The sequence below is a fragment of the Juglans regia genome, chromosome 10 (genome assembly GCF_001411555.2).
Source record: "Juglans regia cultivar Chandler chromosome 10, Walnut 2.0, whole genome shotgun sequence".
In the NCBI taxonomy this organism is placed as follows: domain Eukaryota; kingdom Viridiplantae; phylum Streptophyta; class Magnoliopsida; order Fagales; family Juglandaceae; genus Juglans; species Juglans regia.
Genome location: NC_049910.1, coordinates 11,900,963 through 11,925,577, shown reverse-complemented (window position 1 = coordinate 11,925,577; position 24,615 = coordinate 11,900,963). Strand labels below are relative to the sequence as shown.

Sequence of the window (24,615 nt, the reverse complement as noted above, 5' to 3'; positions counted from 1 at the left end):
TATTTTTGTGTAATTTTTTTGTTATCAAATATTTCATATTTAGAAGAAGTATTGGTGGCAAGCTATGGACCTTAGAGAATTGGCAATGATTAAGTCTAAATTTTGACTAAAACTTGAGGTTTTCTAGCTAGTCAAAATCTTTGAAGAGGTTAATCCACGTTAGACTAACTATTTTAAAGTTATAATAATAATATAATATTATATATTTTAATAATTTTATTTAATTTTTTTATATCTTACAAATACACTCCATAATTAATTAATAATTTAATGTTTGACGTCCAAATAAATTATTTAAGATGAAGAAATGAATTAGAGAAATGAAGAAGAAAGGAAGAGAGAGGGAAGGAAGGGACAGAGGAGACGGGTGAGTGAGTGAAAAAAGTGAAAATATTTTTTTAATAAAATATTATTTTGGTTGGTGAACAGTAACTCACTAAATATGACTTTAGTTTTACATTTATTGTACTTCATAACTTAACATGGGTGGGAACAACAGATCAAATTGGCCAAGACTTCATCAATTCCTAAAGAAATGCAAGAGTTCGTGCTATTGTTAAGATAATAATATCATTTTAGAAGGATTACACATAAATTGATATAATTTTATGTGATCCATTAGATCTATTTTATAATAAAATTAATTTTACAATTTGACGTATCATATCAAATCACATCACTTTATAAATTTATTTTTATTATCAAATATTTTATACTTAAAAGAAGAAAAATTCTTCTTATCAATCACTATTCATCATTTTACACTTTATATCTTATAAAAAATATCTTTATATTTTATTAAAAAGGAAATGAATATGAAAAGTACGAATGAATAGTAATTATAAGAAGAAGTGGTCGCAAGCTATGTGGACCTATGGTTTGTGATCGGTCAAAATTGGAGACAGGAAGGTGGGGTCCAACCAAATTACGTAGGAGACGGTTCAACAAAGCAAAGCGACCTCTGCAGGTTCGTACAATTAATTCCAATGGTAAAATACTACTTGAGTTTGCTTTAGAATAATAAGTCACGTCGTCGATTAAAGATGATAAAATATATGGATAGCACCCGAGTTCCAGTTCACAGCTGTTCTTTTTCCTCACGACTCCCTTTGCATTTAACCCCTATAAATACCACCAAACTCTCACACCACAGCATCGAACACAGCTTGCTTGCTTATAGAGAAAAAAAAAACACAGTTTGCTTGCTTATAGAGAAAAAAAAAAAACACAGTTTGCTTGCTTTAGGAGGAGAGAGAGCGAGAGAGAGAGAGAGAGATGGAGAACTTCCCAGTGATAAACTTGGAGAAGCTTAACGGTGAGGAGAGAGGAGCAACCATGGAGAAGATCAAAGATGCATGCGAAAACTGGGGTTTCTTTGAGGTACCTATCGGTATCAGTACTCTGCTGGAGCTAAGCCTTGCTAATCATCCATTATTGAGTTGCTTATTAATTTACAATTCCAGTTATGGGTTTATAAGTACTGTTTTGCGTTCCTTTCTGAAATTTCTATATGTATATGCAGTTGCTTAATCATGGCATATCCCATGAGTTAATGGACGCTGTGGAGAGGTTGACTAAGGAGCACTACAAGAAGTGCATGGAGCAAAGGTTCAAGCAACTGATGGCAAGCAAGGGTCTAGAGGGTGTTCAGGCTGAGGTCCATGACATGGATTGGGAGAGCACCTTCCACTTACGCCATCTCCCCTACTCCAATATCTCTGAGATTCCAGACCTTCAAGAAGATTACAGGTAGGTAAAGAGTCTGCAATTTGTGTACGCCTGAACTACCCACCAAATATCTGAGATGACTTCCAGTCATGTACTCTGAAGTGTTTTGAACATCCAAAATAATATTTAGAACATCTCAAATATGAATAATATTGCAGGAAGATCATGAAGGAATTTGCAGTGAAGTTGGAAAAACTGGCAGAGGAACTCCTAGAGCTGTTAGATGAGAATCTTGGACTTGAAAAAGGTTACCTCAAAAAGGCATTGTGTGGATCAAAAGGTCCAAGTTTTGGAACCAAGGTTAGCAACTACCCTCCATGCCCAAAGCCAGAGCTGATCAAGGGTCTCCGTGCCCACACCGATGCTGGTGGCATTATCCTTCTCTTCCAGGATGACAAGGTCAGCGGTCTCCAGCTTCTCAAAGATGGTCACTGGATTGACGTGCCTCCTATGCGCCATTCCATTGTCATCAACCTTGGTGACCAGCTCGAGGTATATATATAAGAAATTAAGTTTTATAATAATTTATTGTAATAAGAGAAAAAAAAAAAAACAGAACTTTTTAAGGAACACATGATCAATAATCAACAAGTTATCTTACCAGGATCTCATGCAAGTCTGTTTATCGACACACCCAACACACACCACATTGGCTAGCCTATAATGAGTCCCAGCACAATTAATATGATGACATTAAACTGATCTTGAATGTATATGCATAGGTCATCACTAATGGGAAGTACAAGAGTGTGCTGCACAGAGTGATAGCGCAAACTGATGGGAACAGAATGTCAATAGCTTCATTCTACAACCCTGGCAGTGATGCTGTAATTTATCCAGCACCAGCACTGGTAGAGAAAGAGGGAGATGATGAGGAGAAGAACCATGTTTACCCAAAATTCGTGTTTGACGACTACATGAAGCTGTATGCTGGCCTCAAGTTCCAGGCCAAGGAGCCAAGATTTGAAGCCATGAGGGCAACAAGTGGCTTGGGTCCAATTGCATCAGCTTGAGAGAAAATTTTCTAGTTGAAGAGAAAATGAATAGTTGTCTTATATTATATATGTGGTGACTTCCTAAACATACTTTGAAGTTTATGAATTGATTATTTGTAGAATGTGACTTTGTTAACATTGTCTTGTGGGAACAACTGGTTCGATGTTTGTTATCTGTCACTCTCTCCATCTTTCTATCTTATAATATTTGTGGTATATGACCCAACAAAATAATATTAAAATTTGATAACAATGTTATTATTTACAATTAATGTTGTCATCCTCAATCACACTTATTGATCATGCGGTACATTTTAATTAATTTTATACGTCAACAACGTATAATACACCACAGTTCTCACCGGAAACAAAGTAATATCACTCTGAAATTTTTTCGGGAGATCGATCTAGCGTTTCTGTCTTTGTTATCTCTCTTCTTTTATATTGTTAATGAGCAACAACCGAAGAGAATGACATCAAAATAATGGGTGTTTTGTGGGGGATAGAGGTGAAATCATGGTAGAAAATTTGTTTTGGAATCAAATTCAAGAGGGTCATACTCCCACCCCACAAACATGATTTGTGGTTTGAGGATAGGAGATGCTGGGTATCCATAATTGTTGATTCGATGGTCCATAAAGCACTACCGCTAGCATTTCTACAAATTCCCACTATGGTTGCCAATTTTGCTTCTTGATCATATCCGCACTATTGAGGAGTCCACATCTAATCTACCTTGATCTTCTCCTTCGAGCATGGATGTTTTCACAAATACAGATCCTCCTTAATCATCTAATTAATTTGGATAACCTCATGTGGGTCTTATAATATTTAATTTTGCTTACAGAGGAATTTTGGATAACGTGGACTCCACACACGTTTTGGTATTGACCATCCAATTCGGTCAAGCAATTAGAATTCCACCTACTCACTCTTTGGATACTTCTAGGCCAAGATCTCCGTCTCTTGAGCTGCCTCCCTGTCTGATTGAAATCCCTATTCCTGCCGTGCTTGCAGATCACACAACTGACATTTCCCTTCACCGTTCTTCTAGGGTAAGATCTCTTCCAACTGATCATCTACATGATTTTCATTACTACATTGCGCTTACTATTATGCATGAGCCTCATTCCTATCGTGAGGCCTCCACTAATCCCTAATTGCAAGATGCAATGATTGAGAATCTTGATGCATTATTTAATAACCATACATGAGATCTGGTTGTGGAAAGTCTATGATTAGTTGTAAGTGGATCTCTAAGGTCAAGACTCGCTCAGATGATTCTATTGATTTGCCATGAATTTTTTTTTCCAAGATATACACTCGTCGTAAGTAATTTCCTAATGACACAAAAACAGTTCGTGGGTAAAAAAATGACCTTTTACCATGACATAGCATCGACAAATACAACTTTGTGGGATAAAAAAATTTTGCGGTGACTTTTTCTCATCGCAAATAGTATGGCCAAAAATATGGTTTGGTCATGGGTTATCTGTTTTGCGACGGGCTATTTAGCTCTTGCGGCGACTTTATCTCGTTGCAAATAAACTTACCTATTTTTTTTTCTTTTCTAGGGTGATTTGTTGTTGTGGCGAGAAAATGGTATTTTGTGGCGATAAAAACAGGCCACAAAAAGCTATCAAGAATAAAACACTTCGTTTTGCCCTTATTCATTTCTTCCCCCACCTGCGATACTCACCACTCTCTCTCTACCCCCGCGGGCGCGTCCACACCTCTCTCTCCCCCCTGCCACCTAGTCACCCAGAGCCAGTCCTCCCCACAACCGTGGAACCTCACACAGTCAACCACCCTTCCCCAACCACCTCTGCAGGCTGTAGTCCACAGTAAGCCTCTTTCTCTCTTCTCTCTTCGTCTTCTCATCTTCTTTTCTGTATCTGAGTTGATTTCTGTGTAATTTGGTAGTATAAATAGAAAGTAGAAAATGTGAATTTGTGTAATTTGTGATGATATAATTGCGTAAAATTTTTGTAATTTTGTGATGATTTGGTTGTGTAAAATCTATGTAATGTTGTGATGATATGGCTGTGTAAAATCTATGTAATTTCGTGTTGATGAGTTTGTGTAAAATCTGTATAATTTTGTGATGATGAGTTTGTGTAAAATATGTGTAACTAAAATAGGATTGATGTTGCAGCTGATGAGCTTATGTAAAATCTGTGTAGGACCACACCTTGAGTTTGCTTGAGAGACATGGAAGTTATGAATTTGATATGATAATGGTAATAGTAGTGAGGTGATGTTGTAGAAGTGAGTAGGTAATTAAGATAGAGAGGGGTGATAATAGCAACTTTTGTATTTCCCACATATTTTGGTGTGTGTAGTGAGCTAGGGTGATCCCATATATGTATGATAACTGAGCGAATTAATTAATGTAACACCCATTAGATTTGTAACATGTCATGATTTGCCATGTCATGTTATATAGACAAAAAAATAATGTTGGAAGTACAAAGATTTACTACATATATAGGCTTTACAAATTGAAGTGCGGTCAATTAGAAGTTACTATAAAAAAATAGTCAAATTAATGTTTATTAATTACATGTTTGTTTACATGTGTGATCATGACCAATCACAAGGGAAGCTTGTAATTATTAGATTTTATGGTACTTTGCCTGCAAGACTAACTACCCTTAATGGAGAAACCACCCCCAACATGATATTCTTCTCCTTCAAGATCAGTTCAATGAGGCCGGGACTGTGTGTGTGTGTGTGTTTAAGATATGTAGAATTTATATATATATATGCTAATATCATAATTAATATAGCAAACAAGAAATGATCTGAAGTGAACTAGTTGACTTGATCATGAAGATGCCTCTGCCACTGTAAAAAAGCCCCATGATATCAATTTCATGAAGCTACAAATTAAGCCATGCCCCACACCTACACATGAATTCAAAACACTGCTAATGGAAACGACACTTTCATCTATCTAGTCATGTAACTAGCAAACATCTGGCTGCTTTGTTTACAACTTTATATTAGTCTGTTAAGTCATGGCAAGTTGAATATCCAGCTAGCCTATTCATGAAACAACTTTATAGGGTTGAGACTTACATCGATCTCTTCTAGCTTTCTACTCGAATTTGATCATCCAATTAATTCAAGAAAGACTTGATATTAAATGTCCAAGTGGAACTTACATAGTCTAGCTACAAGTGACCTAATTTGCTTGCATGTTTGGAACAACATAAAATGTTACACATTAATTAGTGGAGTTAATTAATGTGTATATATTAATATATATATATATAAGATATGTTGGATCATTCAATCCGAATTTTTACCCGCGATTTAGAAGCCAACTTATAATTAAGAAGAACATATATAAATATATATATATCTTTCTATTATAATAAGCAGCTATCCAGCTGCTACAAGAATGAATAGTAAATCCATTGTCCTTGTGTTCTGTCTGTGTTTATTTCTCACTCTTTTATTTTATTCCATTTACAGATCGTGTAAGTCAGTTTATTTTATACGCGTTTTTTGATTATGAGTGATGGCTTGTGTCAGTCAGTTTGTTTTATTTTTATATATGTGTTTTTCTTCTGGAGTACGTCTATACAACTGCCTTGACTTTTCCAACACCACACACCGGCCTATGTGGCATTTTTTTTTTTCAAATGAAACGAAAGTTTTATTAATTTACTGTCTTCCTCCGCACGTTTCCTTCGAAAATTTCTCCTCCCCCGCGTCTCTCCTCTCCAGCGTTGCTCCTTTGGCCAACTGTGCTTCGTTCTTTCTGTCACTGTGTTGTGCTGCCATAGACGCCGTCCGGCCATCTCTCTCACTATATATGGTGTTGGGTTATTTTTAGAGATATTTTACAGATCCTCTCTTTCTTTCAAGTGTTTGTATTTATTTGCATAGAAGTCGTTTGACTGATTTCTTATTGTATTTATCTATCCTCTTTGTTTGCGATCATTATAATTTTAAGAGAATGAAGGAAATGGATATGGAATAACCTGCAAAATGTTGAGAAACTGGGAACGAGAGGGCCAAAGAGTGAAGGAAACACACGGGTGGAACCTCCAAAATGTTGAGAAATTGCTTAGGGAAAACAGACGCTTGGTGGGTGTGGAGCCTTTGCTCGCACCGCGATGCAGCGGATCTCAGCTAGGGAAAAGAGAGGCTTGGTGGGTGCGGGTCGAGAAATGGCCTAGGGAAAACAGAGGCTTGGTCCGTGCGACGCCTTAGAGAGGCTTTGTGGGTGAGGCGCCTTAGAGAGGCTTGGTGGGTGCGGTGCGGTGCGGGTCCTTTTCTCGTAGCAGCCGATGAAACAAACTCTGCGATTTTGGAGCATTTTGGTTACGGACAGAGGGAAACATACTCGACGGGGAGGAAACTCTGTGTCCTGTGAAGGGACGAAGTGAGGGAGACGAACTTGAGGAGGAATGAATCTGCGAAGGACGAATCTCATCTGCGTGGGAAGCGTAAAACCGTGACGTGGTGACCAGACCGGATTCGCCACGTCACAGTGTGTGGTGTTGGTAAATTCAACCGGCTTAGGATTAGATTTTTCCTTTCTTCTGAGTGATGGATTATGCCAGCGCAAAAGTGTGTTTCCTGATTCTGTGTGGGTGTGCGAGTGGTGGGTTGTGTTAGTGATTTAATTTCTGTGATTTTCCATTGGTTGCATCAATGCATGCATACAGATAATGGCAATTCATCAGAGATGCGTACAGGTAATTATGCCGGTTTACATATTTAAATATTTATTAAAGAGCTGTAAAAAAAACCCATGCTCATGACGGAAGAAGGAAAAAAAAAAGATGCATGTCTCATCTGAAAAAATCACAAATATTTAAAAAATCTAAAAAACAATAAAAATCTAAAAAACAAATAAAAAATCACTAAAACCAGTAAACAATATTCTTAATCAGTGGGTATAAAAATTCTTCCTCATTACTGAAAAAAAATAAAATGAAATCCATGCATGTCTTCTGCCTGTTCATGGTCCTTTTAATGGGTCAATCTTCTACCAACGCTTTATTTATCTGATACTCCAAATTGAACTTTCCTACAAAGTAAAATAAAATACATGTCAGAGAGATTTTTAAAAAGAATACACCTAAGTGGGTAAACAAAACTGTACTCACTACTGTAGGAAAAAAACAAAAGAAATCAAGTTATTTTGGAAGTTTTTAACTGTGCTCATTACTGAACAAAAAAAAAAAAACAAATATACGCATGCATGATTTCGCCAGTTTTTTCCCATATCTGGTTTGGAAGTCTTTCCTTTCCCATATTTGGTTTGATTGGTTTTGCAGTAGTCTGATGGGTGATAGGATGCCTGGGAGAAGAGTTTAGGGGACATTGCATGTTAAAAGGGTATTTAAAGGTTATTTTCCTTTACCTGCTTATTTTGTTTGGTGATTTCTTTCAAGCCTCAAGATTTCCTCACATTTCCTTCTTGGGTTATTTTCCTTCCCCTATTTTCTTTTTGTTTTTTTTCTAATGTTTAATGCTGGTTTTTATGGTGATTTCTTTTTAAGTCTTCTTGGTTGAAGACTTTCAGAGTTCAAATTTCTGATTTTTATCTTTGTAAGTGTTCTGATTTCTTTTCATTTGCTGTTGTTCAGATTTATGTTGTTTTCTGGTTTGGTTCATGCTGGTTCATGCTTGTATATAAAAAGGTTCAAAATATGGAAAGATTAAAAAGATAATGTGTTGTGTTGTATTTGTTTTCTTGATTCTTTCCATTTTTTTGGTGTAATTTATTTTGTTATCTTCCTCTTTTCAATTCCTTTCATTTGCGGTTGTTCAAATTTATATTGTTTTCTAGCTTGGTTAATGTTGTATTTAAGGATACTACTGTGTTCAAATATACTATATAATATAAGAATGTACCTTTCATATCCAAAGATCTAAAAATAAAAATGTGATATTGTTTTCAGATCTAAAAAATGTGTTCAAACCTCTAAACAATGTTGTTTAGATTCCAATATATATATATTGTTTTTCGATCTAAAAAATTTGTTAAAACCTCTAAACGAAGTTGTTCAGATTTATGCTGTTTTCTGGCCTGTTGATGTTGTATTTAAGGATACTGCTGTGTTGAAACACTGAAAAACATAAAGAAGACCTTGATATATTTTCAACCACATGAACTGATCACAGTCAAACCAGATGAAGTAATCACAATCAAACTAGATGAGGTAATCACAGTCAAACCAGATCACACAATAAAAAACTAAGTAAATAAAGTTTGAGTTAGTGTTTTGAATACCAAAAAAAAAAAAAAGAACAAAAGGTCCAAAACATATTTCATTGATAATTTTGTACCATCATGGTTTTGATACACTGAAAACATAAAGAATACCATAATATATTTTCAACCACATGAACTAATCACAGTCAAACCAGATGAACTAATCACAATCAAACCAGATGAGGTAATCACAGTCAAACCAGATCACACAATAAGAAAACTAAGTAAATAAAGTTTGAGTTAGTGTTTTGAGTACAAAAAGAACAAGAACAAAATAAAAAATAAAAATAAAAATGTGTTTCAATATATATATTGTTTTCAGATCTAAAAAATGTGTTCAAACCTATTTTTTTTTTCAGATTCCAATATCTATACTGTTTTCAAATCTAAAAATGTGTTCAAACCTCTAAAAAATGTTGTTCAGATTTATACTGTTTTCTGGCTTGGTTAAATAAAGTTTAAGTCAGTGTTTTGAACACAAAAAAAACAAGAACAAAAGGTACAGAACATCTTTCATTGATAATTTTGTACCATCATGGTTTTGATACACTGAAAACATAAAGAAGACCATGATATATTTTCAACCACATGAACTAATCACAGTCAAACCAGATGAAGTAACCATAGTCAAACCAGATCAAGTAATCACAGTCAAACCAAATGAAGTAATCATAGTCAAACCAGTAAATCACAATACAACATGCTTAATTTATAGGAGTACACATAAACTCACAACTCCAGAAATTAAATAAATATTTATATAATTCCTAGAGCCGAATAGTGATAAGAAGAAGGAAAACATATATGAGACCCGGGCTTGTGTTTTTTGACCCTTTGATACATATCCATGGTTGATTCCATAATTGCCGATTTTTTTTATGAGTAGCCCTAGCCTTGCAAAAAACAAACTAATAAGTTTCAAAACAAAAAAAAACCACAAGGTGAATCACAAAAGGTTTCACTTTTTGTTGTCTATTCACTTATCCTCTAAATTTCTTCAATTTCTTGGGTAATATTACAGTGTTAAGATGTTCACATCCTTATAATTGGAATCACAACAAGAACCCTTCATAAGCTCCAAAATAGAACAACAGGCACACATAGACGGAATTAAATAAATTCTTAAAACATTTGTAGTGATGGAGCACAAAATCATAAGTAACCAAAAACAAATCACAAGGTGAATTACAAAAGGTTTCACTTTTTGTTGTCTCTTCACTTTTCCTCAAATTTTCTTCAGTTTGATATTACAGTGTTAAGATATTCACATCCTTATAAATGGAATCACATCAAGAACCCTTCATAAGCTCCAGAACAGAACAAACATAGCAGGCACACATAGACAAAATTAAATAAATTCTTAAAACTTTTGTAGTGATGGAGCACAAAATGATAAGTAACAAAAAACAAATCACCACATGGAAAGCTCAAAAACAAATAAAACCTAATTCCTATAGCCATACAATAAAAATAAGAAAAATATAGCAGAAATAACTAAAAAAGCAACCACAAAAACTAAGCAAAAAAAAGGAAGCTACGTGGAGAAACCTAATACCCCAACCATTTTTTTTAAACAAGAAAAATAGGAGAGATAGAAACTCCACATCATGGAAAATTCCGAGTTCTAAACTCTGGCCACTGAGACCAAGCAGCTAAATAAAATAATATCAATAATTATAAAACAAACAACAAAGTGGGTGTTTATACATGAGCACCATTCAAGGAGCTTAGATCGTGACCAGATTCAAGAAAAGGTGGAGCTTTCGATCTGCTGGGCCACTATCTTTCTCTCTCAAAGAATAGAGTTTTGAGAGAGAGAAAGCTTCCTCTTTTTTTCTTTTAGAGAGAGAGGAAGGGAGAGAAATCTTCACACTAACAAACGACCTTCGTTGCTTTTGTTACAGATATTAAAATATATATTCCTAAGGCATTAACAATTTAGAGTATCATTTTAGTCTAGATCTGTTGGTGTTTGTGAAGAACAAAAAATAATGTTGTTTTCTCCATAGCTAAGAGGTAAAAATCGTAAAACTAAAGAATATATACACAAAAAAAGGAAAAATATGAAGCGAGTTGAACCAAATAAAATACTGTATCCGCTATCTTCTAAAACAAACATACGAGAGAGAGAGAGAGAGAGAGACCGACGCTCAGTGGAAGCCATCTTCATGCTGTTTATTCGAAGACAAAAAGCATGGAGGTCAAACCGAAAATGGAGATCAATGGAGCCATTTTTATTGCATTTTCGACAAAGAGAGGTTTATGGATTGGATTGTCTGTTTTGGTTCGAGAGAGAGAGGTGGGTTCGTGAAGGAGAGGAAGAGGAAATGAGATGCTAGGGTTCAAGATTCTCAGAAAATGGTGAAGGTGTTAGGGTTCGTGAAGGAAAAGGGAAGAGAGCAGGGGTGGATCCGAGAGAGGTGAAGAAGGGAGTGAAATGGGAAATGCGTGTGCGGCACCGGGGGTTGGGGGGGAAGAAGGAAAAGATAGGGTTTTTACCTTTAATTCAAAACGACAGCGTTTAGAGAGAGGGCCTGAGTTCCCCTTTAGCACACGAGCTGGGCCCTTCACACACACACACTCGGCTCAACAATAATAAAACTCACCCAAACACTACTCACAACCCACAGCACAAAAGGCCCTATCCGAAAAGCCAAAATAAAATATAAAAAAACACCTTAACACAAAATACACAACAACTTTTACAATAGTGAAATAAAATAATGAAATCCATTATAATAATAATAATAAATTGAAATTAAAGAGCCAATAATAATATAAAATATTATTTTAAATTGAGGTTTATATAATATATTATTGTGATAAAACATGATAAGTGTAAAAAAAAATTCTTATGTCCCCATTGGGTTTGGGATTAATGAGAAAGTTTTGAATAAAATACTAGAAACAAGTTTTAAAAGTAGTTTAAATTTTTTTACATCATTCCAAAATGTTTGCAAAAAACATATTTGAACAACCTTTTTATACTTATTCTAAATAAGTATAAAAAAATTCAAACCATTCTTATAATGTTTTGTCTTTAATTTTTCTTATCTTTGTCATTAATCCCTTTCTCTTTGAGTACATAATAAACATTTTAGCCTTTCAACTTTCCTTATTTCATTGCAGTAGTATAATTATGGGTTTTTGCAGAGAATGATTTTTTTTGAATTTGTTAATTTGCTACATTATTAAAAAAAACAAAATTTATATTGCAAGATTAATGTTATATGGGTAATGATTCAATTGTATAATTTGAGTTTAACTACCTAAACAAAATTTCGCATTTAATATAATTCTCTTTTCTGTATGTTTGATATTATGTTCTTTAATTTATTGTGTTATTTAATTCTCTTAGCAATTTTTTTTTTTTTAAATTAAGTATTGGGTTTACTATACTTACACATTTAATATCTTTGTATGTGAACAACTTTAAATATGCGGACGGTTTATACCTCGATAAAAGATATCCCTCCTAGTACAAGGAATTGAAAAATCAAAATGATCGTGGCAGACAAGTCACCCAAACAGGTAGGCCAACGCTCACCAGTGAAGTAGTACCATAGCCTAACATTGATTTAAGCTTTGTTTTTTCTATTTTTTTACTACTAATTTGTTGTGTAACGCCCCGATCCCGGATGGATTGGAAAGTTACCTCCTAACACTTAAAATCATATCTCATTGTACAAATATAAACTCAAATTTCTCAATTACTCATAGACCTCATTGCTTTATACCATTTATTTCAAAATAAAGAACTAGGAATACGACGAAGTCTAAAAAAAAATGTGAAGTTCCCAAGGTACTAAGTCAATAGAGCAAAACGAAACTATTCAATAAAAATTTTTCCAATAACAAGTACCCTCTTTGTATTTAATATACTATGCTCACAAAGTCTTACCCATGCTTTCTATTCTTGAACCTCCGTTGAAGTATCCAAAATATATTAAAATTGTTGGGGAGATACAAGGCGAGTTATCCACAACTCAGTAAGTAGAGAATATATGCTAGCGTGCAAATATGAGCACTTACAAAGTACAGTATGTAGAACAAAATATTGTCTGGAGTTATCAAGCAGAACAAAACATATTTTCAAACGTAACAGAGTGACAACTTTAAAACAAGTAAAACCCAGAGTACTTTGGTAATACATAACCTGAGTATCATCATCACATCAAAACAGAGCATCTCACAAAGTAAAGACCATATTTCACCCTCGAGGTAGGGTTGTGCTAACCCCGGTGGCTAAACCGGGCAGAGAAAGAGGTGAAATCTTTCCCTTATTCTTCTCGAAGCCCCGAGTGTGTACACAAGAAAGATCACAATAAAACCACTTTGTTTCCAAAGTGGGTGCACTCAAAGATAGAGAAGTTGGTACCAACCCAAACAGAGTTGAGTATAATAGAGCAGAGCAAAGACAGAGTCAGATATAAAATCAGTACACCATGCTAAAGGCTTTCAGATGCCATATCAAAATAAAACAGAGTACCAAAACATAATCAGATCCTTCTCACATATTGAAAACAAAAGTCGGAGCATCTTTTTAAATCAATGCACAATATTTCAGATTCTCAATATCGCACTTTCTCAGATTTTAGAAACATCATGACAAAATTTGGCTCATGTTTACACAATGCATGTCAGAAATTATTTTTCATTTTTTCGTACAGATTTCATGAGTAATGCATATAAACGATCGAGGTTGGTTTTTTCCAAGTTCTCATTTCATCACAAAATATGCAAAGTTTTTAGAAAGTCAACCTTAGTCTCAATAATTCATATAAAACCTAGCATAGGAACCCCTCTTACCTGGATTTTTTAGCTTTTCTGAATCTTTCCATAATCGCGCCGAAAAAATACCAATTTTCACCTATACGGAATACTAAACTTCTAAAAGAACTGCTAAAACTCTCTATCTACTTAAATTCATAATACGGAAATGGCTTTGATAACTGTATAGTTATCATAAATCTAATAAATATATTATCATTAAAAATAACCTTAACTTATTATAATATAATTTTAACTTGGCAAAACAACTTAAACTCATTTCGAAAATTAAAATAATCATAATTAAAACTCATATCTCGATAAACTATTATTAATACACTAACTTAATACTGCCAACATATAATCTAGTAGGAAGTCATAAATTTCTTAATCAATATTAATTCATAAAATATTCTTAATAATGCTTATATTAAAAATCATCATAAAATTATACTCATCATATCTAATTTAAAACTATCCAAGATTTATTTCATATAAAAGGCTTTAAAGTGTTTTTTTAAATAATTTTAAACAATTACAATTTTCTACCAAAATTAAACCTTAAAATTAATACCTGATAATATAATTAAAGTCTTTATATATTTTCTATGAAATCAAGTTTAACATAAAAATATGCCTTTTGGACCATTTGCTGACAAGGGTGTTTAGGGAAAATAAAAAATATATACAAGGGCTCTTTGGGTAAAGCATGCATGGTTACAACAAAGAAAGAGCTATGAGATTATTACTTCTAGAATTAAACGAGTCAATACTCATCGAGAGGGGTGGCTAGGGACGACGGAAGCGGCGACTGGACTAGATCTACGGTGTACGGCTTGGCTGAAGTGCACTGACAGCGGGAGAGAAAGAGATAGAATCCAAGAGAAAGAGGGAGAGGGAGTTACGGACCATGCAACTTGGGGGCTGCAGTTCGACCATGGAGTCTTGCCCGTGATTTGTGGTGGCTCGACTTGCGGGTTCATTGCTGGGTTACGGCGCACGGACGACAAGTGACCGTGCAGCTAGCATGGAAGCTATGTTTAATGGAACCATGCTCTTGGTGATGGGTTGTTGCGGTAGTTCAGTGATGGGCAACAATGTGGTGGTTGAGCAACGACGGTGACCTACATTCATTTGGCGTGTAGGGGCAATGACAACAGAGAGATGAGGAGAGGGAAATTGATAGGAACCAAACACAGAGGGGGAAAAATTTCAGAGAGTGGGTGCTCTGTTCGGCTTGACCAAAACAAAGGTCGTTGTACGTGCGTTGAGCCGTGTGCCTAGGCTGTTTCCATGGTGGTCAACGGCGGAGGGAGAAGCTTCGGTTGGGGTATAAAGTAGGGGGCAGGTGACCACAGCGTGAAGGGAAGGGAAGATGGCGGCTTATACTCGGTGATGCATGGTGTTTTTCGGGTGGCTGCACAGTGTTAGTGCAAGATGGCAGCAGTGAGAAGAATGTTGACGTTTCACGGTGGCAATCAGAGGGAGATAGCTTGTTCTGAAGAGGGGAGTTGTGATATGAGGATAAGGATTAGAAGAGAAACCGTAGAGACGTGGAGGTTTTGGAAACCGGGGTGGAGCAAACTTCGGGAGTAAAGAAAACTGAAAGGGAAGAGAAGAAATCAGGGAAAACAATTGAAATGTGAGGAGGAAGATCTTGCTAAAACGGCTTCATTCCCTTATGAAAGGTTGGGCTTCCATACTGTTTGGGCTTGGGTTTCAGGGGTTGGGTATTACATGTTGGGTCTTTCGATGTTTGATTTTTTAAATATTTTCATATTATATAAATGTCGATGATGTTCCGTTCATTTAGTTATCTTCATGTAACACATTTAAAAAGTATTATTTTTTTAAAACCCGAAAACAATTTACAATCAAACAAAATTATTATACTCAATTATTCATTACAACTTTTTTTTTGTAAATTATTTGTTACAATTTTTTATATTATACAGGGAAATCGATTGCAAGTTACGATGTTTGATAAATATATTAACTCACGAGATGATACTTTACACATTTTCTGGTCATATTACATCAGCAATGCATATGTGAGGCCATTGGATCCGAAGTATAGAATTGAAACACATGAATATCAATGGATCTTAAATTATAGAACCATAATTGAGGAAGTTCCAAAGCATGAAGAACAATTGGAGCCACTAAAGTACCAACTCATTCCGTTCAATGAATTAGAAGCTTACAAAGACTCAATTGCATAAATAGTTAATTCAATCTTTATTTTAGAATCTTCAATTATCAATGTATTAAAAATTTAAATCTTATTTGTCAAATGTTTTAGTTGTTGCAATCCATATCAAGCCATGTAGAGAGATAACTTCAGCGTATGGGCTAACAACTATTCAAAAAATATATGTTATTGATCAAAAGTAAAAATATTTTTTTGGTAGTCCACTCTTTTAGAATTATGTTTCAGTCTTTATTTCTTACATATTCTATTAATTCTTTTTTTACTCCAATTTTGTAGCTTAAACCCCATATGTTTAACTATGTGGGGTCGATTTGTGCAAGGTCAATGTAAAAAATCTCAGAAATAATTAGACAAATCCAGTTATACTTGGAACAAGGATAAGAGTTGGTTCTTATAATGATATTTTTAATAATTAACAATCTTATATTTTCTTTTATATTGTATATGCTTGCATTAATCATGATCTCTATTTCCAATGAAGGATGATCTCTTTCATCACATCCGAAAAGTAAATTTATGATCAATCATGTTTTTCCTTAAGGCAAATTCATTGCAAGAGTGGTAATTGTCACAAGTAAGTCATTATTTGTTTCATGCCACTTGAATATTGAAATCTCCATATTTTTATTTGTTATGTTGTATTTGTTTTTATGAATTTTAAGGGCGGTGATTAATGATTCATTATAGGACTGAAAATTGATGAGTTCGGTGCGGTTTTGGTGCCAAACCAATGCCGAACTGACGTCTGCCATGAGAGGAAATAACCGGCCGAAACCGGTCGATTAGGGGAGAGAAAATTTATATTATCGATCTCGACGCAGTGCGGTTCGGTTCCTCTGTTTGGCATCTCTGTGACAGAGGAGGGATATGTTGACGTTTACCATAACAGGGTAGAAGAAAGTTGTAGGTGAAATGGAGGAAGGAAGATGACGCGAGGAAGAAGAAGGAGAGGGCAAGGGGTTTATTAAATCCATTTTGAAATGGAGTTATTTGGCTTTAAGCCAAACGGCGCCATTTATGTTCTAAGGGAAAAACGACACTGTTTTATATACATATATTTAATATATATATATATATATATATATAAAGGGTCGGCCGGTTTAGCGATTTTCCAAGGGTTCGAATCAGTGCCAAACTGACTGATATCGATTTTCATCAATTCCTACCGCCTGTCGACCAGTTCCTTGTCGGTTTCGGCTGGTTCCTTACTTTGGCAGTTGGTCTGATCAGTTTCCGACCAGTTTAGGCTGTTTTTGTACACCCCTAATTCATTACTTGAGAGTATGATTGCAAAATGCTAGACATATCCGTCTTCATCTCTGTCTTCTGTTGGTATTTGAGAAATAATCAAGAATTTTGATGTTGTTGAGTTGATCAAAAGTCTGCAACCTATGGCGGTAAAATCATATTCTTAGTAACAAATTCAGATATTTATACAATCAATTCATCTAAAATATTGTTTCTAATGTAATGTAGAAAGCAAAATTTTGGATAAAGGAGAAGATAATTATGGTTGACTTGTGCCAGATATTTTTTTTACATGTCATGTATTGGCTGTAATAAAGGAATTGAGCATGATTACAATAATAGCTTCCTTTGTTACCATTGGAAACACCAAAGCATTTCCCAACCACGGTATATATCTTTCAAATTTTTTGTTTGATAATTTATGTGATAGATTTAATGTATTTTTTTTATTGATTCTAATTTAAAATGATATTTCTATCAAATTTATAGTTGCCGAGCATATGTTGAACTTAATGATGGTACATGAAGACTATCTATTATTTTGTTTGGTGAAGTTATAGAAGAAGCATTTGGTTGTTCGGCAGTTGAGGTTACGAATCATACTAGGGATGTATGTTTTCTTATTTTCTATTGCCTTTATTGTTGCGAGTAAAAAAGTCCATCTTAGAATTTTGACATGTTTACTACATTATCTATAAGTACATTGAGGTTTATATTAAAAAAAAACTATTAAAAGCAAATTATAAGAAAAATTATTTAAATTGACTTTTATATACTTGTCTGTTATGCATAGTAATTTAATTAAAGCATTACATTCGAAGATTTGTGTTAATTTACAAGACATCAATTTCCAGCATATAAGTTCTTTAAATTTTTATTAATCATGCAAAGCTATTAAAAATTTTCTTTGCAGAAACATTTGTCATATATAGAAAATCTTGTAGCACAAGCTTCGTAGAAAGAGTGAATAATTGGACTTTTAGTAGACCCAGATTGACTTAACCAACAATAGCACATGAATTACAATGGCGTCTCTATCGATGCTATACAAGATGACACAAAATGATGGATCACAGTAAAAAAATCAAAGGACTCATATTTTTGAACTGATGTTTTTGTTGGGCTTGTTGCTAAAACTGTCGATGTTATAAATATGTGTTGGACTATGTTATATTTTGAACTAATGTTTTTATTGGGCTTGTATTAAACTTATCGCTTTCAATTTTGCTAAAACTATCGATGTTATAAATATGTGTTGGACTATGTTATATTTTGAACTAATATTTTTTGTTGGGCTTGTATTAAACTTATCGTTTTCAATTTTGCTAAAACTATCGATGTTATAAATATGTGTTGGACTATATTATATTTTGAACTAATGTTTTTATCTTCCAATCTATGCAAGCATGCAATTATTATACCTTACTTAACTATCATTACCCCTAAATATTTGCTAGATTTCACATTTTTTCGCATATGCCTTAAACTATTTTTTTAAAATACCTATTTCACGGAACTAGCTAGGCAAATGTGCTTTGCACGTTGTTTCGACCTAATGTGTGTGTGTGTGTGTATATATATATATATGTTTATTATACCTGCTTGTTACAGCTTGGATCCGTTTGTAAAGGTGAAGATGGCTTCAAGTCATGTTCATGGCATGGTCTTCCATGATTTCCAACCTAGATTGTAGTAAAAGGAGACAAAAATAAAAGACTCTGAGATTTTTTTTATGTCAATGATAAGTAAGAAGTAAACATGATAAGGAAACGTAATAGAGTTTCATAAAAGAAGCACAATCGATTTATAGCCACTGATTCTAGTAAAAACAAATCTCTACACTGAAACAAGAGCACTTGATATTAAAGAAACATGGTATAAGAGAAGTAAATTTTTAGTTCTAGCATCGTTTCCTCACAATCCTCAAATATTCTTTGATAACCAATTTTCCTCCAAATAGAGTTTAAAGACAGATAGGTACAGCAAACATACTACTGCCATTTTTCAAAGGCGGATATGATGTTGGGAGTATGTTGTATAGCATATATTTTGTGTTGGGAGTATGTAACTTGGTATCTTCATGGAAGTAGCTACAATAGTTTGGTGCTGGCCGTGTAATGCAGGTAATGGTGTTTGTGATGATGTGAGTTGTCTTCTCTCATAAAATCATAACAGTGGTTTGTGAAAGCTGATTTAATTTTTTACCTGAGTCCAGTTGGGTAAAAATGAGGATTTTTTTGTTGCAGGGCTACATGACAAGCATGCATGATTCTTGCCATGCATTGACAAGGGTTCCAAGTAGTAAAAATTGGGCTTGATGGAACAGCTCAGTGTCTAACCAGATGGAGAGAATTGGCAAGTTGTATCTGCATATGCATATTGATGACCCTCTTGCCATTCCCACTCAGAAAACATTAATCATGTATTTGCATGACCTTAATTGAACACTGGTCCATGTTAGAATGTTATAACATATTGATATGGAATTATGTTATATGGCTGTGAGTGTTTATTGTAGTATGTTATATAACATATTTAATTTGATACCTAGGTAAGTACATAATTTGAGTGTTTGCATAGATTATTGTTGTCTTCAGTGAAAATGCAAAGCTTGATTGCATTGATATAATAATGCCTATAAAAGCATTCATTGGCTAACAATTTGTGAGAAATGCCACAAATCAAGGCTAATGTTTATGTACGATATTAGTAGGAAAAAAATTATTCCCGACGAGTGCACGGGTTTGTGGGAAAAAACTGGTTTAGGTTTATGAAAAACTATTAGCTACAAATCGCAATCATGGAAATTACACTCTCAACCTACGAAAGCCTTGGTGGGGAAAAGTGCGGTCAATACTTGTACTGATAATACAAGCTGGTGGAGGAAAGTGTTTTTCCCACAACTTAATATATTGCATAATACTAATACCCACGAGAAGCTCATGTCGTAATGGAACATATTCCCACAAGCATAAACACCCACGAGAAGCTCATGTCGTAATGGAACATATTCCCACAAGCATAAACGAAAATGGATATCCTTTTGCAGCAAACTTCATCGGCTCTTGCTGCGAGAAGCGTCGTGGGAAAAGATAGGTATATATTGGCCACAATTTAAATCTTTCGTGGGCTATAATATTTTTTTTCCGACAAGTTTTATCCCATGAGCTTCTCACAACAAAATTGTGGGAATAGAGATGTTTTTCTCACAAAAAGTCTGCTTTCTGCCACAAAACTCATTCATGGAAAATTGCAGCGTCTATTGCAGTAGCCATTTATCCAGTAGTACTGCATTGATCAGTTTCCACGAATTGATCATGTAAAAATGCCATCGAACTTTCGATCATAGATTAAAATTTATAATATACAAAATTGTTGGAATATAATAGTGATCAGTGAGATGAATGGGAGAGAGAAGCCTAATTAATAAAGTATCGAACTCATGTCTTCCACTAAGATCCAATCATATGGAAAACCACGCATGAATTCCTTCATTTACATTAAAATTCATCCGGATGCTTGAGATCAGATTTTCTTGTAGTGATCGATCATGCATTCTTTTCAATACTGCTACAATAAATTTGCATGTGGGACATTAAATTAGGTCATGTTGGGTCGTTTACTGAACAACTTTGCCTGTTTGTTTGTTTGAATAAGAACTTCCCAATGTCCCATTTGTGACCACCTAGTACTGACAAAATACAAGCGTACTTAACAGTTTTTAGACTTGTGATCAACCCCATCTTATTAATTAATCCTCATAGGAAGTACTGTCTCGATGATATATTAAATTTTGGATTTGGATTTACACCAATATTGCCAATTAAACAAGCAATATATGGCACAAAAAGGTAGGATCGAGTGATCCTTGACTATGGGGCCACATACTGATTATGATTAAAAAAAGGTGGATAATTGATAGCCATCACCAAGTTGGTAACAGTTACAATGTGCATGCATGCCACTGAATATATATGTATAAAGATGGAAGCAAAATTTATACAGTAGATAATTTAATTTAGAATAAAATAAAAGAGAAATGATATTTGAAGTCATAAACTAATGTAAGTGTCGCATACTCATTTTGAAAAAGTGAGTAAGTAAATTTAAAACTCACATGTAAAAAATTAATTTTATAATATGGATCCGGCCATTCTTTTAATTTCAAAAGGAATGCATAGCATTTGTACAACCCATAATTATATATATATATATATATATCTAACATTTTCAAAATAAAATAACCAGTTTAGTAGGTTGGCCGGCCACCGTCATGATGAGCATATATATATATATTGCACATGAAAAATAATGATCAGGAAACTCCATGATTAATGACGTTTTAACCTTGATTAATGACGTTAATTAATAGTGCAACATTTGCATCTAATTTCTTAATTCATGTTATTATCTTTTGAACTTCCGACGTCATGATGACACAGAGCAAAAGATCAACAACCATGGAAAAGGGAAAAGAAATGAAGTCATGAATAAATTGACAGATGAAGTTTCCTTCCAGCTTCTTATACGAAGTTTTGTGATGGCATGCAAACATGATCTATACATACAAAAGTTTATACGGCGGCCACTTGCCTAATTTATAAGGATCAAGTTGGTCATGAGCTAGTTCTATTTAATTTGGTCACATCAATGCCTACCAATATCGAAGGACTCCATTCAGTAATTCACCATGTGATTATTTGATGAATAACATCTACTCCATAGCTCAAACAAGTACAAGTACGAAGTTGTTCTTGTCGACGCTATGTCATGGTAAAATGTCATTTTTTTTCCACGAACAGTTTTGGTGAGATTAGGTATTTATTTGCCATGAGTTTATATTGGAAAAAAAAAAATTAATAGCAAAAGATCATATTCTTGTAGTGTCACCAAAGACATTCATGTCCAATGTAGGCCATATAGGTAGACCTACCTATTTTTCTCCCAATCCCCACAATGAATTAATTGATTAATTAGAAGCCGTTGAAAGGTTATGATTTTTTTTTTTTTTTTTTAAATATATGCTGATTAGTTCAATCATTGACCCGTATAGCAAGAATGATCATTGTTAACCTGTGTACGTATTTATTCACTACAAGAAATAACGTCTTTTTCAGCGATTTTACTATCGCCGCCAAAAAAATCGCTGCAATTACCCCTTATTTGCGGCAATTTTCCTATCGTTACTGAAATCTAAAGCAATGTATACAAAATTTGATGTTGCAATTACTGTTCACTCATTTGCGGCGACTATTTGATCTTTTGTGGCGATTTTTTATCGCCGCAAATAATATTAGAAACTGTAGCCATATTTTAATTGAGGCGAATGGGAAAATGCCATAATAACTAGTTTTGCAGCGAATAAAAAACGCTAGAAATAGTCTTCTAGAAAATTTAGGTCTTTCCCAACGATTTTAATATCGTTGCAACAAAAATACCACTAATAAACATTATTTCTAACGATTTCTAAGTCGCTGCTTGCTTTCCTTCTCAAAATTTTCAAATGATGGAAAAGAAATTACTCTTACTTTTTGCAGCGATTTTAATATCGTCGCAAATTGAATAACAGATACTATTTGCGATGAAAATATTCATCGTATTTTCGCCGCAAGAGCATATCTAGTAAATTATATACTATTAGCAGCAAATCAAATCGCCAGAAAAGTGAAATTAAATTTAAACAACCCGCCTTACCATTTCCCACATTTCTTTCCCTCCATTTTTTCTTTCCTCTCATTTTCTTTTCTCTTTCTTTTCTTTTTCCTTATTTCTCCTTCGATTCTCTTCCCGCGCGCAACCCAGCTCCCCCTCCCTCTCTCCGTCCGTTGCCTTCTTCACCACCCAGCGCCGCCGTGAGCTGGCGGTGGCCTTCACCGCCCAGCCCGTTAGCTTCCCCAGCCGCCAGCGACCCTACCCCACCAACCTCAGCTCCATTCGCGCCGCCGTTAGCCACCACGAGCCCATTGAAGCTGCGGCACTCTTTCCGCCGCTGCGACGCCGTCACACCACCATTGGCCACCATCTTCTCACCACTTCATCCTCGACTTCCTAGCAACCCATTGTACCCAACCCCACCTCCGATCCGTCGCCGGTGAAGCACAACCAACCCCATTTCTGATTTTGGTGGTTTTGGTCTTCTACTGCCGCCCACGCCACCAACCACGGGCAACCTTCACCACCACTAGCTTCACCGACCTCTCTAGGCCCTACCCTATCAATTTTGGGTCTTCGTTTGCCTCCGTTGAAAAGTGGGTATCTGTGACCCACGGCCACAGTGTATTTTATACTGTTCTGCAGCTGTTTTTCCACTTCTTGCAGCTTCGTGATCCTTCGAAAATTGCTATATAGCGCTGTAAGTATTTTTCAAAAAATTCTTGTGAATTTAATGTATTTTTTCATTTCATAATATAATTGATATTAAAGGATTGTAGTTATTTTGACAGTATGAGAAGTTGTTTTTCTCTATTAATAATAGCTTTCATTTGTTGGGTATGATAAGATGTTCTCATTTGTTGGGTAGTTATTTCATTTCATAATATAATTGATATTAAAGGTGTGTGAAGTGCTCTCAGCAAATCCGGGCAGCAGCTATTGGAGGGGCGTTTTGGTTGTTAAGGTCACACTTCAATCTTGGGAAGGTTTTATATATGGTGTCTCTTGGGGTTTGTACCCCAAGAGACACCATCTTAACATCTATGATATTTGTTTTCAATGACATCATTCTAGAATTTGGTTTGTCTTTACTGAATATGAACTTTGTAAAATGGCTTTATCAGCATTTTTTTGTGAGCTGAGAATAGAAGTACTAGAAGTGGGTGGTGCATTATGGACTTATAGTAAATGGGATGTAATACGAGATGAAAGTGCATGCTAGATGAGAATTTTCCCCAACATTTTTTAGAAGCTTTTAATCTTGATGACTTATAGAACTTCCTGTTTCCATGAAGTTTTCTGATGCATTCTAAATGTTCTTCCCTCTTGTTATGAAGTTTTGAATTGAATGCCTTTTCCTTTGAGGAGATGGCCTTACTGTGCAACCGAGATAGCATGGAATAAGAGAAGAAGAGAATGGGTAGGTGACCACTCAAAATGTTCACAAAGGGCACCTAGAAAACCAACTATGAGGTAGCTGCTTCTTTCAAAATTGATGGTTAAAAGTTAAAATAATTGATGGTGGGTGCGAGTTCTGTAGTGTCTAATATAGTACTGGGGTCCCACTATTTTTATAAAACATTATAAAAGCTATTTTAAAGTTTTCATAACTTTCAAGAAAACACCTAGCTCCCTAGTGTCTTCCTTAACTGATGCATGAATACTGATCTAGATATATATCTTCCAAATGAAGAATCAGCATTAAAAATTCTAAGACGGTAAGTAATTGTCTTTTCGATAAATAATAATATATAGAAAATGAAATTGTTTCA

General features: G+C 34.7%; 1 protein-coding gene across 1 annotated transcript; it reads left to right on the top strand.

The window, feature by feature from the left end:
• The first annotated feature begins 1,144 nt into the window (after nt 1-1,144).
• On the top strand, nt 1,145-2,967 carry LOC108993967 (1-aminocyclopropane-1-carboxylate oxidase 3-like). Its single transcript, XM_035694302.1, has 4 exons — nt 1,145-1,380; nt 1,523-1,749; nt 1,887-2,220; nt 2,451-2,967. Exons 1-4 carry the CDS (start codon nt 1,276-1,278, stop codon nt 2,739-2,741), a joined length of 957 nt encoding a protein of 318 aa, XP_035550195.1. The 5' UTR covers nt 1,145-1,275; the 3' UTR covers nt 2,742-2,967.
• Nucleotides 2,968-24,615: the final 21,648 nt, after the last annotated feature.